This window comes from Odontomachus brunneus, unplaced genomic scaffold, assembly GCF_010583005.1.
Source record: "Odontomachus brunneus isolate Ranch 3 - 2012 unplaced genomic scaffold, Obru_v1 Obru_scaffold_077, whole genome shotgun sequence".
Classification (NCBI taxonomy): Eukaryota; Metazoa; Arthropoda; class Insecta; order Hymenoptera; family Formicidae; genus Odontomachus; species Odontomachus brunneus.
In genome coordinates, this window is record NW_022639527.1 from 855145 (window position 1) to 880434 (window position 25290).

The window sequence follows — 25290 nt, forward strand, 5'->3', positions numbered from 1 at the left end:
TGTGCCGCCTGTCCGATCGATCCAATCGATTTCCCGGCGCCTGGCGAATCTGCCTACGTGGATCATGATGCTCTTCATCGCGCAAGCAGCCCAGAACACTGATCGATGCGGCGGTTCTCGAAGTTCCTGCGGTAATACCGAAAGTGGAGCAAACATAACAGACAGTTAGGGTAAAGTGCAGACGGTAAAGCTTTGAAATATACAGCGGCGCAATCGACTAGCGCGAAAAGGGCCGGTATCTCAGGCAGAATCACGCGTGAGCGTTAATATTGTAGGGAGAATTTCAAAATTCAACATCCGCGAGCATACTACACAGACGTGTACATCGAACTCCTCGATCTTCAGTGACCCGTTTGAAGTGGAACGCGGTTGGTGAAGGCGGAGGAGCAGGAGAGGAGCAAAGGTGAGAGACGTGTGGTACCCTCGTGGTCGACAGATGGAAACCTGTAAGTAAATAAAACGATGAAGACGAAGAGGAGACGACGATCGCGAAGCCCGGCGTGATCGCCTCTCTGCTTCTTACTTTTCAGTGTATGTTGAACTTTCTAAGGCGTAAGGATTCAAGCAAATACTATTTAACGTGAGTTTGTACTTCGACGTTGCAGAGACGCATTCAGCGAGACGTATCCTCTGGCGTTGCCTCGCGACAATGGCAACACGACGATCGGCGTAAGGAGCCTCTCGGCACACCGTCGTCATCGGAGATTGAGCTCTGTGAAATTATACCGGTGTCAATCCTCGCTTCACAGGGGGTGGTAGACGGACGAAGAGATAGAGGGCGGGAGAGAGACGGAGAGAAGGAGATAGGGCGACGGAGGGAGGAAGAGACGAGAGCGAGAGCCGATCGATGCATTGAGGCGCCTAGCAGCCAGGCTCTCCCCGAGCTCAGCCCCGTTCACCCCTGCTTTGCCCCAGTATATGGCCTGCAGCGCGGCTTCCCTCCGGGGAAAGTATGTGGCGTGTGCAGTTGCGCATCGACCTCCGGGGCGTGCACAGCGCGCTCCTCAGCGTGCGGTGCAGCGAGAGTGAGTCGCAGCAGCGCGAGAGAGGCGGGGTTTTCCGGCGTCGCTTTGTCAATCGACAAGAGGCCCAGTCACGACCGATCCCGCGGTATTATGAGCGAATCGGCAATGCCGTCAGTGACGGCGATTGCCGTCGGTCGCGAGCCGCGACTCTCGCTCGGAGACCGCGCGTAGTTTCTCTTCTCGGACTCTCTTCTCCTCTTCGCTCGCCGCATGACATGATGCCGCGCATTGTCTCCTCGTCCTCGGCGATTCGAGTCACCCTCACGTGGGAATTGTCACTGTGATGCTCGTTTCACTGACGAACTATTATGGTAATTGATAAAGCGACAAAGTTACTTCGATTAGGAGCAACTGGTAATAATAGGACGCAATAGTTTGGAGTCAACGCGTTCGTGTAGTTCGTTTAACAATGAGCGTACTCACCGAGACTCGAAACAGGTGTTTATGGCGACACGTTAGCAGACGTCGTCGTCGGGTCGATCGATTTGAATCTCGACCGCTCAAAGCGGCTTGACGCTAACGCGATTAACGTACGAAGTTCGCGGTTTTTGTGTCACTCCGCGTCGTTACCGCCGCGTTACCCGCGTCGTCAACCTGTTTTGAAGAAACGTATCGTGTAAGCGATCAATCGAACATTTTTTCCGTTATTTCTCGCTTGTTTATCTTAATTCAAGTATTATCTTGTAAAGAACGAGCAAACATATCCATCAGCGAATTGGAGCATCTCGATCTGCCTTTTCCTTTTCTTTTCCTTTTCTTCCTTTCAAGAGACGCAAAAACACAGAACGAGGTGATCGACAACATCGAGACTAGTGTGAAATCGCTTCGTTTCCATTTCGCAGGAGATAGCTGATGCCGGAGGGGGCATCGACGATGTTAGACGCTTTCGACTGAGCCTCGTCGGTATCGTCTCGCTGTTGCTGATCGACGCGTCGTGCGGCATCGGTGTCAGCGGCACCGGAGGCGGCGGCGGCGGCGGCGGCGGCGGCGGCGGCGGCAGTGGTGGCGGTGGCACCTGCGGTCTGGCTGAATTGAGGTGCAACGACGGCCACTGTGTGCCAATAGACGCGTATTGCAACGGCGAGGATGACTGCGGTGACGGTAGCGACGAGCCGGCGATGTGTACGCCGTGCAACCGCACGTATCACGGTCGCGAAGGTCGCACGTACAAGTTGGATCTGCCGCGGCCGGCCGAGGAGCGACTGCCGTTCCTTTGTCATCTGACATTCACTGCCGCCGGCCAGGGCTATGGCGAACTAGTGCAACTGCTGTGGGACGCCTTCAGCGTAGGTCGCGTCGATCCGAACGCCGACAACTACTTCACCAGTTGTCCGGAGGGCTCGCTGCAGTTGGCTGAGTTGGGTCGACACTTCACCGGTGGCTCGTGGTGCGGCGTAGGCGAAGGTCGTGCTACCTATTACAGCGAGACCAGTACCGTCACCGCGTCCATAAGATTGTTCCACGCGCCGTCGACGGTACCGTTCGAGTTCCGATTGCGTTACCGCTTTGTCGCACGCAACGAGGCGGTCGCACGCCTTGGCAAACCAGAGCTACCGATCGAGAGGGGCTCGCCTGTACCCGGTACATACTGCTCGCGCAACTTCTACGAGTGTCACCTGAAGCAGTGTCGGTTGCAGAGTCCGAATTATCCGGGCGAATACCCTCGTAACGCTAGCTGCCTCGTCACCGTGCGCCAAAAGGAGGTGCCCACCTGCAAACATGCCATGATATCGGTGAAGAACACACCCACCGGTCCGACCGGTCTCAGCACCGTCAATACGAGTCTCAGCGTTTGGCAGGATTGTCCCGCGGAAAAGGATCGTCTGATCTTTCGCGACGGCGCGCGCACCGAGGATCCTATCCTCTTGATCTACTGCGGCGGTCCGTTGCCGCAGGTCACCGCACGTGGACCAGCCATGCAAGTGGAGTTTCGCAGCTCACCCGTAGCTATAGCGCTAGGCGCGTCCGCCTTGCGACTGGAGCTCGAGCTACGTGTCATCTATGTCGACTCGGACGGCTTGGACTACGCCAAGGGCGCGCAAGGCTGTCACTTCTTCGTCAACGGTACCAGCAAGAGGAGTGGCAGCATACGCGCGCCGTTGCACGCGTTACCACCCAACTCCAGTTGCACGTGGAACATCAAGGGCGCCACTGGAGACCGCGTCTGGATCTACTTCTCGTCATATTCACAGCGCGACTTCACCAGCAACGGCGAAAACAATGCGAGCGCACAGTCGGATCCGACGTGCGCGGTGAAACTTGTCTTCTGGGACGGCGCGCCAAACAGCGGTCAACCGATGGCCACGTTGTGTGACGATACGCCCAGGTTGTGCGCACACGCGGCGCTACGGAACATCACCAGGAGCACGAGGCCATGCACCGAGGACGAGAGCTACCTGACGACCGCGCCGAGCTTGACGCTACGAATGGAGACCATACTGGGGACCGCACTCCATCCGATCAACTTTCATGTAAGTATACAGGCTGTACTTGGGCATTTTAAATACATATATCTATTGCTTTTGAGACGAGAAAACGGCGAAGAAAGATATCGTCCTTTTCGAAATTATTTTTCAAGTTAATTTTCGAATTTATTGAGATCAATTTGATTTAGCGATTTAGAGAAATTGCAACAAATTTCAAAAGTCAGTTTAACTAAGAAAAGATTCACAGATTTTTTTAGATTAATACGCGATACTACATTGTATAGATCGATAGATAGACCCAGGAAAATATCATCTGTGTCATAACCGTGTCGACTAATTTGCTCAACTTATACGACTCACATTAATCCCCGATGTATTCCAGGCACAGTACGAGTTTGTTTCTACTCTTCAAGCCGGTGAACCTTGGGGCGACGGCATCTGCAGCCGAATATGGCGCAAGGCGCGCGTGGGAGAGGTGATGTCGCCGCGCGACGTACGCCTGTACGGTCGCGGTGGTTCCAGCAAGCTGGACTGCAGGTATCGCATCGAGGCTGGCAACGGTGAGAGGATCCGCTTGACGTTGCACAATGTCAGCTTGGGTGAGTCCACCGTGTGCGTGAGCGATCCCGATCCGCACACAGGTCGACCGCGCTGTGTTCAGGAGACAGGATCCAGAGAAGCGCGTCTCGTTATCTACGAGGCGCCGTGGCGAGACGTGAAACTCGCGCGAGCGTGTCTGTGTGACAACACGTCACACCTGCCGCTCATCTACGTCTCATCCGGTAGAGCCCTCGAGATCACCTTCGCGGTAGACCAGCAAGCACCGCACGAAGACTTCGAGACGCTTTTCTTCTACGCCAGCTTCGAGCTCATCCGCGTGCCGGAATGTCCGCGGAAGCAACGGATTCGCGGTGAAGGTAATTACGTCAAGACTGTGCGATGAGACCTAAAAAGAAAGAAAACACGAAAGCGATCGGTTATTGAGCAAGATTGATTTCTCCATTGATTTACTCCGCAGGTGGTGAACTGAGATTCGTGACTCCTCCCTTGTCAAGACCGGACATTTACTGCGAGGGTCTTCCTTGGCTGGTGGAGGCGCGTGAGAATCGCTCGCTCTTTGTCCTCACCTGGGGTTGGTTTCTACCATTAGAGCCGCCTCTCGTCACCGCTGATGCGCCAGTGTCCGATCAGGTGAAATGTCCGACCACTAATCGGATCCTCCTCTACTCCGGATGGCCGCCGAGGCTACTGAAAGTGGTGTGCCCGGCCGAACCGGGTGCTCGCGAGTTCACCGTGCATGTGTTCTCCGAGGAGTGGTTGGGTAGCGACGAGGGTAAGCGACCGGGCCCTCCCCGACCGCCTGCTTTGTTGTTGGACTTCGTAGCGCGAGAGCCTGGTCAAGCAGCTGCCTCGTGGCTCGAGATCTCCAAAAGTCGTGCTGCGCTGCGCCGGCAGCTACGTCTTCCTGAGAGAGGTGGTATCGAGAACGAGACCGTGCCGCACGGCGACTGCCCGCACAAATGTCCGGAGCTGGGCGCGTGCATCGCCGCGAGTCTCTGGTGCGATGGCCGTGCTCACTGCCCCTCCGGTCACGACGAGGCCAACTGCGGTAACGGCGCGAGACTGCTCGGACTATTGCCACCCACCATGTGGCTCGTGGTGGCCGGCGTCGCCGGAATTGTCACTGCCTTCGCGTGCCTATTCACTATTCTTATTAGCAGGTGACGTCACGTGATATCCACTACTACTTAGTTTTCCATCCTTCAGATCACTTGAAAGCTTCGCTTCAGAAAATATTTAAACAAAATGTTTTGAGAAAACATTCAGCAACGAATTATATTAACAATGATGACGAGTACTGTAGATCTCCGAAGGAGATGCATTTTGAAATTTTAATCTTACAAAATGCAAGTTCTCATTGAAAATCTAGAGTTCGGATATAATTAATAATATAATTTTTTAGAACTAATATATAATTGAATGTAATTTGGAAACCGATTCTAACATTAGCATTTATCCTTTATAGATCCAAAGCTCGCACAAAGAGACTTCATTACAAAGGAACGAAGAAAAGCAATAAGCCGCGACGAGCACCGACGGAAGAGACACTTCTCGGCGCGGCATCCTGACATCAGCAGCCCGGCTTCGTGGAGTACATCCACGTAGACCGGGAAACTACTGTCTAGCGACGCTATTCTGTGCTTCACCGTCCAATAATAACTTTACTCGTTATAAATCTCCCCAGGTGCCATATAACGTTCGCGAGCGTGGCGAACCCGAGTATTCCGCCACGCTTCTTTCCCGTTTATTTGACACGAAACTTTGCTCCCTCGTATGCGTACATACGTATCGACTGTCGTGGACTTCGAAGCGAAACGAATCTATCCACCGAATGTCTTCTGTTTGCGATATTATTGACATACTTATTTCCATAGTGTTATCTACATATTTATTAATTATACATTATGCGCTGTTACCTCTTATATAGTTCATACAACAAACAGACACATACACACACAACATACGAGTCTCTCGACCTAGGTATAGTAGTTTGAAACATGTCGTCATCAGGACGGAAAGTAAATCTCGAAACGTGGCACTCTGGTAAAGTGCGAGATCTATCCTCTAAACGCTATTACCTGAAGACATACATGTTCGCTGACGCGTTCATAGCGATAATTATTTTAGAGACTAGAAAGGGAAATGGAAGCGGGCTGTATTCCTCGCGAGTTATTCTAACAAAGATAAATATATAAATATATATATAGAGAGAGAGAGAATGAGAAAGAGATATTAGAAAGCCGAAATCACAAAAGTACGAAGATCGTATATTTCAGAATTATTACGGCTAATGAGATTAATTGGATAATGTTGAAGTATAAAGTGTGTAGTTACTAATGAAGAGAACACAGGTCAGGGTTCGTAGATTAAATATATACATAAATATATATATATAGAGAGAGAGAGAGAAAATGTGAAAAGATGCTCTGCCAGAGAGAACTCACGGTTCGCGGCGGAAGATATAACAAATATACTGCCTTTTTGACACATGGGATATTCTAGTGTCAAAAAAAAGAAGGAAAGAAAGCAAATGCGTTCGCGTTCCCTGTTTGGAAGGAAAAAAAAAAAGAGTTCCCGTCGTTTGTTCGGACCTTAAATAAATATCGCGCACGACAAATTGTTTTGTCTCTTCGTGTCTGTATCTTCCAGCAAGATATATTATTTTTATATATCATTATATATTGTAAAATAATACATATATCGTCATTAACATTTATTTGACGTTTCGATTGGTTGACACGGTAACCGACGCGCGGTGGTTTGTGTTCACAGCTCGGTCGCATTTAGAGGCGGAAAGTATCTCGATACCGGAATATATATCTCTAGATATACAAATACACATATATATATATATATATTTATTTATTATACGCGTAAGATATTTGTATGATACATAGAACGTAAGGAAAGCGTGTAGCGCTAGAGGAAAGTCTAAAGTCGCATTCGTTATATTCAGAAGCAATATTCTAAAAGCGACGAAGACAACAACGTCGCAGTTCATGCGCGCGATTCAAGTTTAACAATATGACTCTTCGCTTGACATTTTGGACAAACAGGTAGACAAAAAGAGACAAATAGACACAGGTACTATGACATCACGCGAACGCAAGGAAACATTCTCTTGCATCCGCGTCTCAAACAACTCCATTACTCTTATATAGGACTCACATGAGACTTCAATAATGCTTTTTATTTTCGGCTAGAATATTTTAGCCTGAGCGTATTGCATCTACATATTCTTGTATCATTCCAAAGCATAGCAAAAAAATGTTACACCAACGTTAAAGTTAAGAAGCTTTGAATTATGTTGCTAAAGATATGGTAGCAATGTTATCTCATTATCTTTCAGGACTTTTAACAAATCTTTTAATAAACTCGGACATTAATACAAGGTTTCCTTGGCTGATTCAAAGTTATCTTGTGATTACGTTAATATCGTTTCAATATCTATCAAAATATAACTACCTTGCTATTTTAAACTGATGTTTTAGTAATGTTAACGTGCTACTCTCCGCGATAGAGATAATTATTACAACATTGTGTTCTCATGCAAAACAAACTTAATTAACTGAGATATAGCAACAATTTGACTAATAATAACATTGACTTTTAAGCCACGTGGGATGACCATGTTGGTTCTGAGAAGAATTAGGATTCAACTACATTAAATGCAACAGTAATATACATAGTGAATGCATATACGCGTTATTACTGTTGCATTTAATGTGCTGATTCTTCTTAAAATTAACAGTCATGATATACAAAAATATGTAGATACAATGCCAAAATATCCTGGCCGAAAAGGGAAGGCATTGTTAGAATCCTTGTACCTTTCACTTCATCTCAGAAGAGTTTCCATCGATCTTGTATATATCTTATACACCGCGACATCTCGGCGCGCTCTTTTCCTCTCCGATACAAACGTGTACATGTGTATATATATATATATATATATATATATATATATATATATATATACATATATATATATACACATACACACATTATATAGGACGTTTCAAAACTTGATTGTCAAACTTCCAAAACAAACTTTCGTGATACGAGCGTGCCGCGTATCATATCGTCATTGTTCACTTTCGTCAAACACGTCCTTGCGACAGGTGGAGAAGGAAAAGGAGGATCGTAAATCGTATCGATGTTCGATCGCTCGCGCGACGTTGTGGAAGTTTGCCAGAGGATTCTGAATATTTCCTATATGTTAATTTTATACTATACCATACATAGAGACACGTACGAGATTACATTAGTGCGCAATGTATGCGTACGCGGGGTGCACCGAGAGCACGGCTTTATCCTTTTCGATTAATCTTTTCGATTAAATTAAACTCGATCGAGGGCCGAGCGAACAATTCGGCGGGACACTTCACGTACGTATATATGCATATGCAAGTGTATATATGCATATACGTATTTACAGTAGATATTATATAGAGAGAGAGAATTATGCACCGGACCAGTAAAGACTATTAGAGGAAACATCTCGAGACGCGTAAACGCTCAACTCGCTCATTATTCGAACCGCAGTATTATACGGTAAAGCGTCAAACTACATAAAGCACTGTGCCACTCGTGTATACACACCAATTTCAATAAAAGCGACAGTTCTTGTAGGAAACATCGCGATTACCTTGATTGCGAGTATCGATCGTGTGCATAGATCACCATTTTTTTGCTGTCCTACATCTTCGTATTTTCTTCATTTCATTTTCGCACAAAGCACAAGGCGGTAGATAGATGTAGAAACGTTGAATGCTCACCACGGTGTTCGTGAATATTAATAAAAATCTATCCAAATGGTTATCTCTAATCCTATTATTAAAACACAAGGTCCTCTAATCCACTATTGAATCGTAATGCTTGAAAATAGCGGCCATCTTCTTTACCGTTGAGTCGTACTGTCGCCTCGATTGGCCGATGAAAACGCTGGCGGCTCGTAGCGTTATGAACTGGAGTGATAAGGAGTACAACTTAATGGCAGGTCGGGCTGACTAGATTTTGTTCAAGCGGTACTACTCAACGGCAGATCGGGCAATCTAGTAAACAATCGATTCTCGAGTAAACGAGAAATCAAATGTTGAATCGATTAGTCCCGATGCCGTCACGACAAGACGAGTTCGAACACGTTCGAACGGTGTGATTTTTTGGAACGTGTCTTGGAATTTTCCAAGATTTTATTCTCGATATAGATCATTAATCGGAAAAATGGCGTTGGAGCATAACTCTTAAGCCCATTCTACAATTGCGTGAACGTGGTTGTAAGTGGTTATATGTGATTACTACAACCAATCAGAATAAAGCAATCAGTGAATAAAACATTCGGATTGGTTGACTCTTACGTTCACGACTAGGCTTACGCAATTGTAGAATGGGCTTTAGAGAGGCCTGGAGCCAGATATTGAAGCTGAAGTTGATTAGTCCCGATCTACAATAGATGTAGTAAGCTTTAAGCTGTAAGAAATTAACCAATCACAATTAATTATTCCTCTATAATTCCACTGTGATTGGTCAAATTCTTAAGGCTTAAAGCTTACTACCTATTGTAGATCGGGACATAAGCCTGTGTCACACTATTGGGAATTGAGGATTACGAATTGAAGATTAGATTTCGACGAATCAATGTACTTTGGTCTTGGCCTGCTTGGCTCCAATTAGTCGAGTTCCAATTTTCAATCCGCAAACCTTTATCTCCAATCCGTAATGCGACACGACTTTAAGACCAAATCACACTAGCGATTGGTGATTGATGATTGACGATTGAAGATTGGAACTTGATCAATTGGAACAAAGCAAGCCAAAGTTGAAGCTCGTTGATTCGTCAAAATCTAATCTTCAATCGTCAATCGTCAATTGCTAGTGAGATTTGGCCTTTAAGGCCTTGAGCTTGGTCCAGACGGACAATGTTTCCAACATTTTAATGATGAAAAACATGTGATACACGTTGATGACAACAATGCTGCATTTATAAGTAATTATTAAATATTTAATTATTTAATACTTAAATATTTTAAGGATAATAATTATTTGTAATAGTATTCAATTCTGTTACAAATATAAATAATTCTTCCTGGTTTAAAATTTGACTTTTTATTTTATTGCAACTTAACAAAAGTCACTTGTAATACAAGAGTTTGACAAGTTAATCAGATAAAATTAAGTTAAAAAGTTTAAGAACTTTTAACATAAACTTAGTTAATTTTTAGGTCATTAACTTTTAACTTAAATTAGTTTTAAAAAATCTAACTTACTCAACCCTGTATAATACACATTATTTACGTGTATATATATATATATATATATATATATATATATATATATATATAGATATATTATTAATAACACAATTAATAGCAATATCGTTTCCGATTTCATTCTGCACCTGTTAAGCAAATTGTAAAATTTTATTTAATTATATTGAATAAATTAATAAATTTAATAAAATTCATTTTAATTATACATACAGAATATTTTTCCGCTTGCTCTTTACTACGATCCAATGTCAGACTATTCGCTGTTTTTGGTACGCGAGAGTTTTGTTCCTATGGTCCCATGGAGCGGAATTATTGTAAGAGGATCGGCAGTTCGTCAATCACAAAACTGTTTAGGAGAAGGAAATAAAGAAATCGTCTCGTGATTGGCTATCCGCCTAATACGCTTACGCGAATTCCGCTCCATGGGACAATGGGAATGAAACTCCACGTATCAAAAACAGCGGAACGTCTGCGATTGGTCAAATGTTCGATACGCGCAATCCGCGATACGCACGATACGCTCCATGGGACTCCACCCTTAGGGCTCCGTCCCATGGGGCGGAAATTCTCTGCGGAACGGAACGCGCAGAACCAGTACGACCAATCACAGCCGTTCCGCTCTTTTTTGTGCCGTTTCGCTATAATCTTACCGCTGCAATTTTGCGGAAAGAATAAAGATAGTCTCGGATAACCTCAATATATCTTACATATCTCATTTGCTTCTTATTCATTTATTATATATATATTTTTTCGACATTCTTTATTATTTCGTTTAGAAATGATGAGTGGAGGGATCGTAAATAATAAAATGTTAATATTTTGATAATTGTAATAAACAATTATGTATAATATGTGAATATGTTTATATGTTTAATTAACAGTCGATAAAAATCACATAATATTTTTTCCATAATTAATTACAATAAATCTCACTTTATTATACTACATAATATATCACCGCAATTCCGCTGATGTATTTTTCCTTCTGTCCCATGAAGCGGTAAACGCGGCAGCGGAATTATGTTTTATGACTTCTGCACATAGGTAATGCCTGCCGCGCGGCGGAAGTCCGCGCGACAGCCAATCAATATGTTGTTTTTCCGTAAGAGCTAGAAGGTTATTACGGAAAGCAGCATATTGATTGGCTGTCGCGTGAACTTCCGCCGCGCGGCAAGCATTACCGCATCCTGTGTGCAGGAGCCATTAGCTAATCGTAAAATAGTTGCATATTTTCATAAAAAGTATTTTACTGAGAAATTAATTTTATTCTTTATTAATTTAGCATATATTATATCATTTGTATAAAATATTAAAATTATTAAAAACGTGAGAAATAACATTAAAAAATCTACTTTTTATATTATTCCGCGTGATCCGCTTCCGCGTATTCCATTCCATGGGACATAAGGAAAATAGAAAAAGCGTTGGAAGAAAAGCGGAACGGCTGTGATTGGTCGTGCTAACTCCGCATGTTCCGTTCCGCTGAAAATTTCCGCTCCGTTAGAGGCTCATTTATCGTTAAAAGAGAACTCAGAATACGGGCCCTTATTTTATTTAAAGCAAAGCTCTTATTGGATATCGCCCATCGCTCATCGCCAATCGCGTCCAGTATGCGAGAGCCATTAAATGCGATTAGCGATGAGCGATATCCAACGAGAGCTCTGCTTTAAATAGAAATGAGAGTTCTCATTGGATATCGCTCATCGCTCGTCGCCTATCACGTCTGCGAGCTCATTGCACGTCAAAAGAATCTCCCTTCACTAGATATTGAAAGAGAGAGAGAGAAAGAGAAAGACATAGTCACCCGACCATATTCTGTCCCGTTTACGGCCGCTCGTACGATGACCCGCTGTTAGTTATCGCTGGCGCTACCGCGGTTATCGCGTCAACAATGTACCTTTGTGAGTGCTCATGATTGATCGTTCAGCTGTGACGACGAGGAGCACGACAACGTCGACGACGACGACGACGTGGTGGTGGAGGAGGACTAGGGTCCCGTGGGGTGCACGGAACAGCTGATTGACGCTAACTCCACAAATCGTGCAAGATCTTGTTAGGTCGCAATGGCAGGTTTTGTGCTTCGGGTGAAAACAAAGTCAGGTCAAAAGGTCGTCAATGGTCTTACCCCTCAGGACAAGACGTTCCAACTGAAGACGAAGCTTGCAGAACTCACTGGAGTGCCTGTTACCGCTCTTCAGGTGCTCGTCGGCTTCCCACCGAAACCCATCAACCTGGACACCGATATTACCATCGACCGCATCGGCATTGTCTCTGGGGACACTCTGATTGTCGAGGAGAAGCGGGTCCGTTTTCATCCGCAAGTTATCATGTTTGTACAATCTGGTAGTTTACACGATGTTCTCGTATACTCCTTAATATTTGATGTTTTGGTGTTGTAAAGTGAATTTAAATGTGTGTTAACAAAGTGGAGAAGGAGAGCAAGGTCACTGTCATTTGATTGTTTACATGATTTTAAAGTTTGTATATTAATAGTTATTATTTGAAATTTGTCATAAAATTTTCAGAATTTGTTGAAATTTCATTGAAATTTAGATCTGTATTAATAGTTGTTACTAGAAACTTGCTTCATGTGGAATATTCAGATTTGAATTTAAAAATAAAGTTTTTAGCTGAATTGTTGAATATACAAATATATAATATATTATATATTATATGATTTAAGTAAAAAGCTCAAATCTAGCTTTAAATTCAAATTTAAATATCTCACATGAGACAAGTTTCAAATAACAACTGTTAATATAGGCTCTAGAGTTAGATCTAAATCTTTTAGTTGAATTATATAATATATGTGATATTATATTTGTAATTGTAATTCAACTGAAAAATTCATATCTAGAAATTCAAATCTGAGTACCTTAGTTGAAACAAGTTTCAAGTAACAACCATCAATATATGCCTAAGGGCTGATTGTTCCGACCTCTTGGTAAGCTACCTGACAATTAAATCATATGTCTGTCTTTGTTTTTTCTTTAAATTGGACAAAGACAGACACATGACTTAACTGTTAATTTACCAAGAAGTTGAAACAATCAGCCTTAAGTCTCAGACTTTAAATTGATGATACCAGTGAAGAATACTGCAACTTTATTTTATATAGTCTTCATGCAGTTCTCAATAGTCTTTTAATATTATTTTAGCAGTAAATAGTGCTTTAGACAAGCATTGTGTAATGTTAAATTGTACAATGAGAAGATTAAATAAGTATACTAGTCATAATTAAAAGAACATCGTGTCAATCATGTTCTGTTTCATCTAAATGAGAATGTGAATGTTCTCACAATATAATTTTTACCAAGAGTGATGTTGAATGAAATAATTAGTAAAATGAATTTTGTCGAACAATAAATAAAAGTTCAGTTTTGTTAAGCTAAGACCAATTTCATTAAATATTTTATTCAATTTCATTACTCTGAAATGTGAGAGAAATTGTTTATTTATAATCATTTTAAATTCATTGTCTTCATGTGCAGATTATGTTCAATGGAGAGGAGCAAAGATTCGACGATTATAGCCGATCACACATAGTCGATCAAGAGAGCTTCATGGATGCTCCTGGTGTTCTGATGAAGAAAGTTGTGCCTGCTGATAATTCCTGCCTCTTCACTAGTGTAGGCTACGTCCTGAATGGTAAGCAAGCGCGAGAAGATACAACGAAAATCAAGATGCTCAAGGAGGCCAAGAGTTAGCCAGACAACAGGGATTATACTCAAAAAATATAGAGCTATACGTTAGGTAATAGTAGTTGCAGCTGTGTGTATGTTTTCAGGAAAAGTCGATACCAGTTGTGCCAGCTTCATGAGAGAAATCATAGCTAACGCAGTGGCGGCTGACCCAGAGGAATATTCGGAGGCATTTCTGGGTAGACCCAACGCCGAGTACTGCAAGTGGATCCTCAAGCCCGACTCTTGGGGCGGCGCCATCGAGCTGTCGATTCTGTCCAAGTTTTACGGCTTGGAAATCGCGGTGATCGACAGTATCAACGCGATCATCAATAGATTCGGCGAGGACCAGCATTACACTCAGAGAGTCTTTCTCATATTCGACGGGATCCATTATGATCCGCTTTATCTAGAGCCGCTCGATGTGAGTCTCTGAAGAAACGCAATTCCTCGTCGGGATAAATATGATAAGATTACAACGAGAAGTATTTTATAAATAATTATGTGTGATACACAGACTTGTTGATCGCGATACTGCGTACAAAAATTCACGCACTCACTCTCTGACTCGTCGCTTCTTTCAGGGCGGCTGTATTCAAACGATCTTCCCCACCGATGATGAGAGGATGTTATTGGAGGCTGCTGAACTCGCACGAGAGGCGAGATCGAGTCGTCAATTCACGGACGTGCAGAAGTTCACGCTGATTTGCAATGACTGCAAGATCAGACTTAACGGACAGATAGCGGCGCAGCAGCACGCAAAGGATACCGGCCACAAGAACTTCGGCGAAGTAGCGTAGCCGTGTCGCTCCGCCGATAATCCCTCTGGTGATAGCTATCCTTGACCCTAAACAGTATAAACAATCTCGAGCACTCGCTTTCGACACACAGATATCTCGAAAATTTGTTCGTCATCATGTCTCATTGTTTCGTTGTTGAAATTTTTCAATTATATTTTTATTATTATTATAAATCGCCGCGTATTCTTCATTCGAGCGACGGAAGTTTTCGTTATCTGTTACAACTTCTCGTATGCAAATTGAATGTACGAAATCTTAGAATTATAAATACGATATGATGCTCGAAAGTACGATTAAAAAATAAGAGAGAAGGAAATTGTATGTATATCTGTTGATTTTATTTAATTAAAATGAAATTTAATTCGAAAGCTTTATATAGTTTGTCATCCGGACGTTCGAATTCAATTTAAAAGATTTAGGAACTCTGGTGCTTCAAAAATATCAGATCATAAGTGAGATCTTCAAGTTCGAAGTGCATTGAACTTCAATACAGTAGAGACGTTATAAAAATTTTACGAAAGTTCTCAAGCATAATATAAATATATATCTCCTCTTATATACATATATATATACACGCTCAATTTCATGCAGATTTATTTTTCTAATGCATGAAAACGTAATGCTGTAAATAGTAATACGTGATTAATTTCTGCAAATAATATAATACAAATGTAGTTAGTGCGCATACGAGATATATTATTTTTATAAATTATATTCTAAATTATATAATTCTCTCTATAATTGACATATATTCTCCCTAGGTATTCTCTTAATGAACGAATTATAACATTCTTCGTGTTATTATAAGCGTACTTATGCAAAAAAACGTTGTTGCACGCGTATTAGCAATAATATTTAAAAAATATTTTATACTGTTTAGGATTAAGGGATCGCTGGCGTAAATAAGCGCAATAACCTAACGAAAGAAGCTAACGACAATGTTTTTTACTCGAGTGAGACGCTTGCAAATAGCAAATACTTTTCTTGTCATTAGCGTAAATCGTATCCCGTGCAATTTACAGGATTGTTAATACGCATAATATACACAGATTATTGATTTTGACTAAACGTCGAATGACAAAGTAAGATCTCAACATTCCTATCTGCTGAATCTTAGTCTCTCTATTATAACATGACTTACTTTATCGCAAGATAGCGATACTTGTTGCGAGTGAAGTAGTCTTTCAAATTATAAATAGTTTTTACATAGAGAATGAAAGACACAAATAGATCAATTGATAAATTGACAGATAGAGGTGTGGTCGCGCAGATATCTCGAACACTCTTGCACGACGATGAAATGAACAAGACTTGCTTTACAAGAGGGACTGTATTTCAAACCTTTTTCTTTACATCGAGTAACTCGCCAGCAATACCTTCATTCGAGTACAAAACGTCGCAAAAGGATAATACATCGGTCAACGACCTGTTTCAAACATCGCGAGTACTGTTCTACGGACGCGCTCTCTCTCTTTCTCTCCTGCATCAATCGACGGAACCGATTTTTTACACAAGGTCTCCTACGGGAGAAAAAATTCTGCTTACTGGGTACCGGTACAGTAAAGCTATCGAAACCACAGACTTTATATTCATTATCAAGTATAAACTTACGACGGATTATTATTATTGACCGCGTGTAGATTCTTTTTTTTATTCTTACGACAAACAACGACGCTCGTCGTTAGAGCGAACGGCCATATCAAAAATAGAGAGCAAAACGATGATTTGGCGGCATATGTATAATTATATGTATATATATATATATATATATATATATATATAAAATTTATATATTCGAGCACACTCTGCCGCGCGTGAGTTTTCAATCTCACAAGATCACACTTTCGTCTCGAGGTCGCGCTTTCGTGCGCGAAAGCGACGGAAGCGCACTGCTACCAGAGGGAGAAAATATCCTAAGAAAATATCATGAGGAACGATATTTGGATACGTGGCGCGGCGCTTAACTACGTAGTAGTTCGACGAAGTAGCGTCTCGCGGGACGCTCTGTCTCTTTGGTGACGTTACATTTGGTAATTCTTGCATGTAGAGAGAAGCCACATTATTAACGTCAATCGAATGCAAGATTATCAACATCATCACCTATAGTACATGATCACCGATCTCTCAAGTCGCACCCATCGTGTCAGCAATAAGCGATCTTCGAGTTACGACGCGATTTGTATAAAATCGTTACGGAAGGACAAAACACGCATCTCCGCTTTGCGAGGGCTTTCCCGGCAATTTCAAGTTTCTCATGGTATACGCACGCAGGCCGAAGCTGCCCTCGGCTACATTTGTCAATGATTCACGCACGCGATCACGCGATCTACCGCGACATATCCTTATATGTTACAACTCGAAAGAGAGAGAAATTCAATTGGCCGCGCGCCGTATGTAGAAATCGTCATATACCAGGGAAAACAGAACTATCAACATTAAGCGCATACGCGTGTGTATAATAATATTAGACGGCTAATTCCAAAATATATAACGCGAATAAATACAGTAAATTATATTAAGAGACATTTGATAGACAGATATATATATATATATATATATATATATATATATATATATATATATATATATATAAAACGAAGCGCGTCCGCGCGTACAATAGTTCCGTACTTTGGCGTTCTCTGTTTGCGTCGTAGTTTCTACACGAATGCCTACAAGAACTCTAACGAAAATAACGCTAAAGAGCCCGATAAAAAAAAAAGGGAGATACGAATAACGCACAGGCTACAGAGTAACATACCTAAGTGAATTCTAGGAAAGGATTACATCGTACGATAAAGCTACACGAAAAGAAGTATCATCCCATCGAGAAGAACGTGTGCGCGTAATACCGTGTTTCTGCATCGACGGAAAAGAGAAGAGACGAGACAGAAAAGGAGAACAGGAACACGCGAGCACGGAAATAGATTGCGAGGATAATAGATGAAGTGCAACGTCACAGTATCCAGTTGTTCAGTCTTATCGGAACCTAGGTCTAATTACCAATTCGGAGCTCTTGAAGGCATTTTGCGCGATTGGGAAGAAACAATTACTTGTACAGAGACTAGCGACGGACTTTTGTCCCCTTTTTTCCCTTCGCAAAATTTTCTACACCAGCTTTTCTTACTTTTTCATGCGTGTGTATATACACACACACACACACATACACACACACACCATATATATATGTATATACACATTTGTTAAAAAAGAAGACGTGCATATCCTTTCTCTGCAAGAACAAGGTTCGTGAAGATCGCGCGCGAGGCGAGAACCACACGTGCGAAAAAGGCACTTCGTACACGAGGAGAGCGATATACCGTCTCACCTCGTCGTTAAAAGGCCGCCGTAGTTGTCACGTTCGTCGCGGAAACGCGAGGAAGACAATTCTTCTTTCCCTACACCCTTCCCGGGAGTTACTTTGGTAATGACTAGGTCATACACTATCGCTACGTTAATTACAAATCCGTGGCTTTATGTTTGGCCGTTTGCCGTTTTGCTATGGCCTGCGATCGACGCTTGCGATCGCGACAACTTGGTTGCTTATGGCCATTCCTGAACTACGCGGGATGTAATGTGTGTGATCGTACGCACGACGTACGAGACGTAGCCGAGACGACAGACCAACCCAGGAACTCGATCCGAAAACGGTTATCGTCGCGAGTTCTCACGGACGTGCCTGTATACTTGTTGTATGCGCTGCTCGCGCGACCCGAATTTTCAGAACTGAATGCGATAGTTGCTGGGACGCGGTATCGATCTCGCCTTCACCGGCGGCAAGGAGGCGGTGGAGGCCTCGCTGCTGGCGGTGCCGCCGGAGTCGCGGGCACCGCCGCTCTTGCTGCTCACCGTGCTGCCGGTGCTCTGTGCCCGCGAAGACCCACCGCCCACAACCTGTCCGGCTTTCCTCAGCGTGCCGACTTTCACCATGGACGACGACGACGGGGAGTCGCCGTCGCTCAAGCGACCGTACTCGCCGATGCGACGCGACGGCGGCGGTATGAACGAGCGACTCTGGAGCTCTCTGTGTTTCACCATTTCTGCGTTGTTACCGTTGCCGGTAACGGATTTCTTGCGGCTCGTGGTCGTGACGTTGTCTGACTGCAGCCTCTCGTACTCGTGACCACCGCCGCTGCCGCTACAACCAGCACCGCTCGTCGCCACCGCCGTCGTCGTCGTCGTCGTCGTCGTCGTCGCAACGGGCGAGGATTTCTTCAAGGAGTTGTTCGTCACGAAGCTCTCCACCACACTCCCCGCCGACGCCGTCGCGGTCATCGTTGATTTCTTCTTGCGCGACGCCTTCGCGTCGAATCTGCCGTACTCGATGCTGCTACAATTGGTGGAATCGCGTGCAGCCTTGGCGCCGCCGCTCATCGTCGTCGTGGTCATCGTCATGGCGGCCGCGGCCGAAGAGTCCAGACTTACCGGCCCGGGGTCGGATTTCTTGCGCGTCTCCGTGTCGCTCAGCCGGCAGTAGCGCGAGTTCGCCGTGGACTTGAGCGTCCGCGGTGGTCGCGGTAACGAGCTGGGCGGCAGACTACCTGCGCGACGCGGCTCACCCTCCTGCATCCGCTGTCGCTGCGAGCTCCTGCCCTGCTTCTCTAGCAGCATCATGTCCTCGCCCGCTTGCTTGCCGTCCGACAGCCTCGTGATCGTGCCCTTCAGCCTAACCGCCGCACTGGCCAACTCGATTATGCTCGGCGACACCACGGCGTGCTCTGTACCGGACGAGTCGTCTAATAGTCGGCTCTTGCTCGAGGCGGTGCTCGAGGTACCTGTGCTATCTACACCCGCCAGTAGTGGCTTGGGTATTTTTCCTTTTCGCGACGCAGTGCCTGGATTAGAGAATCCTGGAAAACAGCAAAGTGCCCGCTGAAACAAGAGAAGAGAACGTACGGGTTGGCAAGAGAGGAAAGGCCGGGACCTGGAAAAGGGGTTAGTGCTCGCCGTAAAAAAACCAGCACATGCACATTCAGGAACACTTTAGGAACAGGAGGAAGGGGATTAGTCCTGTTGGTGATCTTTGGAGAGAAATTAGAAAAAAATATAAGAGATGGATTAATCAAAACGTGAGATCTATTTTGTTATTTACTTTGTCTTCTATATCTTGACAAAGGAGTGGCACACAACATCGCTGAGAGAATTGAGATATAAAAAAAGAAAAAAAGGTATTTATGGCACACACGCTTGTGTAAGAGTAACACGCGTCATTAAAACTAAAACGTAATTCTCGATGAATGAAAGAAAAGAAAAAAAAATATATTAGACTATGTTAAAAATCACACACAATGTTATGCAACTAAACGTTAATCAAGTAACTCCAATCGAAGAACAGTCGGTGTGTAACATTTCTCGTTCGACCATCCCGATTTTCTCGTTCAATAAGAACAAAAAGAACAGAAATTTTTGTCTGAAATTTTGATCTCCTCCCGTATGGTCGAACGCATGTACATACCGACCACTCTCATAACAGGCTTTCAAAAAGTACACCAGTAGGTACTCCAGTCATATAACACCAACACAAGAATACCTTCGAACGTGTGATCTGTAATATTTTCAGCAGCGACTATTAAAAAGATGCTAAAGAACTCAAAATACGATCATCCGAAAATTAACGTATCTCTATTGATAAAAAAAAGAAAATACAAATATTAATGTAGGCGACAAAGTGAAGTCAGAGCGCATATATATAAGTATATCTGTAGATAATCACATGTATCTATAGATATAAGTAATAACAGATCGTGGTGTGCGAAGTGCCGGCGAGACTCGATGAAGTGACGATCCGACCTAACATTAACGACATGTGGTGCGATTATACGTGACACTGCACCTTGGTGATTCTGCCTACCTTGCTAAGTAGCTGAGAGTCTAGCTCTTTCAGTTGATCATCGAGACTCTTATTAGTTTGCTCAAAGCTGCCCTGTTTTCTATATTTATAACTGTCGGTAACGCCGTAAGAAGCAGTACTGCCGTAACCGCTACCACCGCCAAGTACACTGCTCACTTTCGGGGAAAAAATAACAAGTATTAATGTACAAAACAATATAATATTTATATAGATTTTTCAAGAGTGTAACGTATTAATATATTTTTGCGAAACGTTTATGATTCTTTTTTTTTTCAGGAAATGTTAGGCAGTCGCAAATAATCACCGATAAATTTAAGACTCCGCTTACCAAGCTCCGACGTGCTCGTCAGTGCGGTATGATGATCTGCCGATGTACTCGAGTGAGATGAGTGTGCAGCGGGGTAACTGCCTACGCCGCTACTACAACTGCTATCTTTGTCGTACGTGTGTTTTTGAAGCACCCTGATCATAGCGTCCCTTTCGGCCAACTTGGACTCCAAGTCTTTCATCCTGTTAAAACAGAGAAGATAGGAAATAATGTTTTTAACGGCTTCCCTTTCAGAAAATGACTATAAATAATCGACTATCTCGACTGAGGCTAACAAGTATCTTTTACCTAGATTCCAGATCAGCTAATTTCTTCTGCGCAACGTGCACCTCGTCCATGTGTCTCATCTTTTCCGAACGAGCCTCGGCGATCAGTTTCTCCGCGTCTTGACTCGTCTTCTCCAGAGCGGCGATCTTGGCGTCTCTGATTCGAGGAAAAACATGAGATGTACACGGCGTACACGACAAAACAAATGAGACAAACGTCGCAGAGAGTTATAACATAATGGTTGCATTGAGCAGAGAAAGCTGCTTTGCAACTGTTGTGAAACTCGAATTTGATTGGTGTATACTTTTAATCTTAGCTAAATCCAAAAGCATACATCATCAGATTCATGAATTTTGCAACAATTTTGCAAAGTTGCTTTGCTGAACGTGGCCAATGAGACTTGACTCACTTCGGGAGACTAGCTGCGTCGATGGCCGCCTGTCTCAGCGCGCTCTCCTCGAGGTACCGTTGCTCCCACTTCGCAACGTCACCCTCAAGCGACATAATCTTCTCGTCCCGTTCGCGCAGCCGTCGTTTGAAGTCCGCGATCGTTTCTGCGTTCGGCGTCTGCTCGTTGCCGTTGGCGCCGCCAGCACCGCCACCCTCGCGCAATTCTCTCTCGAGTTGACCCCTCAGTTGTCTTTCGGTTTCTTCTCGTCTATCGCTAGACGCTTGAAGTGAAGACAAGGCTCGCTGAAGCTGACCCACTCTCTCCACGTATACCTGTTTCTTGCGACACTGCGTACAAGCAAGAAATACTTCTGTTACAATCGATATCTATGACCGCACGTATTCGTGATGTATATAATTAGTTCAACATCAAATTTACCTCGTCCTCAAGCCGTACAACATTGCGTTGTGCATTACTCAACGCGTTATCGAGGATTTCAATGTGCTTACGTTGCTCCTGCAGAGTAGCTCGTTGAGCGGCTAGTTCGATTTCCTGCCTCTCCTTCGCAGCCGCCAATTCTTTATCTAAAAAATAAAATCAACGTGATCGTTATAAAAGAGAACATTACTCGAGGAAGTTCTTCAGATTTATACTTTGGATGGTTTCATGCCTCGCGATCTCGCGATTTTAATGTCTGACTTCTCTTTCACTCAATATTACAACAGAAATCAAAATTACTAAGATGCAGATCGCCAGAATTTCATAAATCACCCTTCGTAAAAATCTGCGATGTGAACGAATCGTACTCTGAGTGATGAGCTGTCCAATGAGCAACTCCCGTTGCGTCAGCTCCTTCCGCATGGACTCGACGATCGGCGGGCTGTCCGTACGCGCGGACAGCAGGTCGATTTGGTCCCTCAATGCGCGATTCAGTTCGATCAGCCGTTTGCAATCGTTCTGCAGCCTCGATCTGGCGGCGCGCTCCAATTTCTCCCGTCGCTCGCACGACGCCGCGAGCTCCTCATGAGCACGATGTACCTTCGCTATCTCTTGCTCCAACTTTTGTGACTTGGCGACCTTGTTGTAACAGCGCTCCAGTTCGAGCTTTAATGCGCCGTTCTCCTGTATCAACATCTGAATCGTACCCGATGGCGGCCACACCTCGCCCGTCTCCCTCTCTACTTCCTCGCGTCCCTTGGTTTGCGGCCTGGAAAAATACAGGAATAACTATGTTAATGTATTCTGTTTACAAAGCAGTTAGACGTTCATCTGCAAAATAGTTAGAGTTATTAGAGAGATATATGTGCCAGTCTACTTCTTCTTATTGTGTGGCTCCGAGCTTCAGTCTAATGTGAACCAAGTGCTAGTCTACCCACAATAAAATTTTACTTTAGAAACCTTCTCGATGGTCTGTCAATTTCGTTTCGAATGTAAATAAGACAAAAATGAATCCCTAATGACGATTAGACTGCACATAATTGTCTCTAGAATATCATTAGAAGCAGAAAAAGACGTTACCGAGGCAGCAACTGAGAACTAAATATCACGGCGAATATTCTAGGTTGCTAATGCGCGTGCAGCATGCGGAAAATGTATGTACCGCGGGGAAGTCGTTCGAAGATTATAGTTGTCGATGTCCGCTTTGTTAATTCTCGACAAATCAGGCTGCGATCTCGATATAGTTAATTTCTCCGTTGGCCCAAGGAGTCTGTGTTTGTTTTTCAACGGTAACAACGTGGATATGTAGGACGGGGACGATCTGCCCTCGAACTCATTGTCGTTCTGCTTTCCCCTATCGCCGTCTCTTATCCTCATCTCTATGCTTCCTCCGTTGTTGCTGTACGACGGTACCTTCACTTCCTTCGCGAGATGCTTCAAAACCTGTAGAAAAAATTGCGCTTAACTACTTGTCTAATTATGGATCAAAATAACAAATTTAAACAGCTTAATTTTGACTTGATATAATGATTCAAATTATATTGTATTAAAACAAGCATTATCAATTATTCAATATTATATTCGTAGAAATATTAAATTAATATCACTTTCTGATTTGCTTGATTATAGAAACTTGTTAATTGGTGTATTAATCTCACCTGAGATTGATTGAGGTAATCATCCGGGATATCCGTGATTTCTTGACAGCCTCCGCCGCCGGATTGTTCGTGGGTGTAATCTTCATGTTGTAGATTGGACAAAGACTGCATTGTAGGACTGTTGGAATGGCCCTTGCCGCTGCCATCACAGTACAAGTAACCCATATCTCCATGTTCTCTCACTATGCCTGTCAGCCTGTGCATATGCCAACACGATCATTGACTGTATCAGAATTTATTTTAAAAAATTATTTAAAGGTAGCACTCACCTTGTAGAAGGTACCCATGTATTCTCCTCATTAGCATTGTGTATAATCAGTGTATTATAAGAACTTGTTGAAACATCTAGGCTGCTCCTGTTGGAACTAACACTAGTACGGTTGCTCAAATTATCCTTCAAGCTATTCCGATTAGATCCATTGATACTGTCCTTCAAACTGTTGCGGTTAGAACCATTTAAGCTTTCTTTCAAACTGTTCCTGTTTGATCCATTCAGGCTGTCCTTTAGGCTATTTCTGTTATGCAAGTTGCCCTATGTAGTAAGAAAAAATCTTAATTTAACAAGATATTATAACAATGTATACAATTACACACACACACACACAGTTTGATATATTTTAAAATTTATATGTAAATTATGTATACCTGAATATTTGGTATGTTTTCTTTATGACTGGAAGATCTGGAAGGGCTTTGTTGTTGATTCTCCTGACCTTGGGGTTCCTGTCGTGCTGTATGTCTTATGACATACCTTTCTTCATTGCTTAGGTTTTCGTTAGATGTAGAAACATCGGTATCACTACCACTCAAACTCTGGGGAAGGCCACCTAGAAAAAGATATTGGAATAAACACTAATAGCATATAATACCTAGGTATTGTACAATTCATTATAATGTTCTCACTAAATTTACCTTGCATGGACAATTGCTTCCTTTGTAGATTATTATTTGAGAATGGTAGGAACCTGTTTCCTTGCTGTAGCGAGCTCATTTTTGCAGTCACCTCATTTACGTGGCTTGTATCACGTCTGAAAGAAACAGAATATTCCCTACATTAGAAGGATGATATTAAGACATGTAGAAGATACAGATTTGGAGATGTAGGCTGCACCATCACGAATTTCGTCAAATTCCTACTGAATTCTACTGGCACACTTGGAGCATTCCGTGGCTTCCCGAGATTGCATTCATACAAATAAACAATAGGACACGTGATAGTCATCGTAGCGTAATGTAGTTATCGTTACAGTCGTAGTTATCATCATCATCATCATTATCACCATCATCATCATCGTCGTCGTCTTGTCGTCGTCGTCGTCGTCGTCGTCGTTGTCGTCGTCGTCGTCGTCGTCTTCAGGGTGTATCTGCCACTGGTCGTACAATCGCGCGCATGAAATTCGCGTATTCGGCGCGGTATAACACGATACATCGCGATGACACCTCGTCCGAGGCTAGTGTTTCCTCGTTCAGTTACTTACTCGGTGCGAAATCACAAGGAACGAGCCGAAAATCGCGATTATTTTCGATAAATTAGTACACTTCACTCCTCCGTGTATGAGAAATAAAAAGAACTAGTTGCCACATTCCTCGTCAGACGGC

General features: G+C 43.5%; 3 protein-coding genes across 4 annotated transcripts; 2 read left to right on the top strand and 1 right to left on the bottom strand.

Annotated features, from left to right (window-relative positions):
• The first annotated feature begins 626 nt into the window (after positions 1-626).
• LOC116847374 lies at positions 627-8648 on the top strand. Its single transcript, XM_032822310.1, has 5 exons — positions 627-1336; positions 1868-3496; positions 3834-4368; positions 4470-5172; positions 5478-8648. The coding sequence occupies exons 1-5, from the start codon at positions 1334-1336 to the stop codon at positions 5578-5580; spliced, it is 2973 nt and encodes a 990-aa protein (XP_032678201.1). The 5' UTR covers positions 627-1333; the 3' UTR covers positions 5581-8648.
• A 3420-nt stretch (positions 8649-12068) lies between these two features.
• Positions 12069-15829, top strand: LOC116847381 (ubiquitin thioesterase OTU1). The gene is made up of 4 exons (XM_032822321.1): positions 12069-12584; positions 13773-13929; positions 14069-14385; positions 14546-15829. The coding sequence occupies exons 1-4, from the start codon at positions 12345-12347 to the stop codon at positions 14759-14761; spliced, it is 930 nt and encodes a 309-aa protein (XP_032678212.1). The 5' UTR covers positions 12069-12344; the 3' UTR covers positions 14762-15829.
• A 243-nt stretch (positions 15830-16072) lies between these two features.
• LOC116847373 lies at positions 16073-25286 on the bottom strand. 2 transcript variants are annotated; one of them, XM_032822308.1, is made up of 13 exons: positions 25170-25286; positions 24604-24719; positions 24337-24518; positions 23961-24223; positions 23692-23887; positions 23196-23476; positions 22402-22802; positions 22034-22179; positions 21614-21942; positions 21226-21360; positions 20938-21119; positions 20610-20764; positions 16073-19630 (listed from the first exon to the last, which is right to left on the bottom strand). In XM_032822308.1, the coding sequence occupies exons 2-13, from the start codon at positions 24680-24682 to the stop codon at positions 18479-18481; spliced, it is 3501 nt and encodes a 1166-aa protein (XP_032678199.1). In that variant the 5' UTR covers positions 24683-24719; positions 25170-25286; the 3' UTR covers positions 16073-18478. The 2 variants fall into 2 exon arrangements, with proteins under 2 accessions (XP_032678199.1, XP_032678200.1); XM_032822309.1 differs by having other exon boundaries at positions 24803-25235.
• Positions 25287-25290: the final 4 nt, after the last annotated feature.

Excerpts from the sequence above, each read along its gene's own strand:
- LOC116847373 (XM_032822308.1), bottom strand. The coding sequence starts at position 24,682 with ATGAGCTCGCTACAGCAAGGAAACAGGTTCCTACCATTCTCAAATAAT. Across the intron at positions 24,224-24,336 it reads AAAACATACCAAATATTCAG|GGCAACTTGCATAACAGAAA; the intron begins GTATACATAATT and ends CTTACTACATAG. Across the intron at positions 19,631-20,609 it reads ACTCTCAGCTACTTAGCAAG|CGGGCACTTTGCTGTTTTCC; the intron begins GTAGGCAGAATC and ends CTCTTGTTTCAG.
- LOC116847381 (XM_032822321.1), top strand. The coding sequence starts at position 12,345 with ATGGCAGGTTTTGTGCTTCGGGTGAAAACAAAGTCAGGTCAAAAGGTC. Across the intron at positions 12,585-13,772 it reads TGATTGTCGAGGAGAAGCGG|ATTATGTTCAATGGAGAGGA; the intron begins GTCCGTTTTCAT and ends CTTCATGTGCAG. Across the intron at positions 14,386-14,545 it reads TTTATCTAGAGCCGCTCGAT|GGCGGCTGTATTCAAACGAT; the intron begins GTGAGTCTCTGA and ends CGCTTCTTTCAG.
- LOC116847374 (XM_032822310.1), top strand. Across the intron at positions 4,369-4,469 it reads GCAACGGATTCGCGGTGAAG|GTGGTGAACTGAGATTCGTG; the intron begins GTAATTACGTCA and ends TTTACTCCGCAG. Across the intron at positions 5,173-5,477 it reads TTCACTATTCTTATTAGCAG|ATCCAAAGCTCGCACAAAGA; the intron begins GTGACGTCACGT and ends TATCCTTTATAG.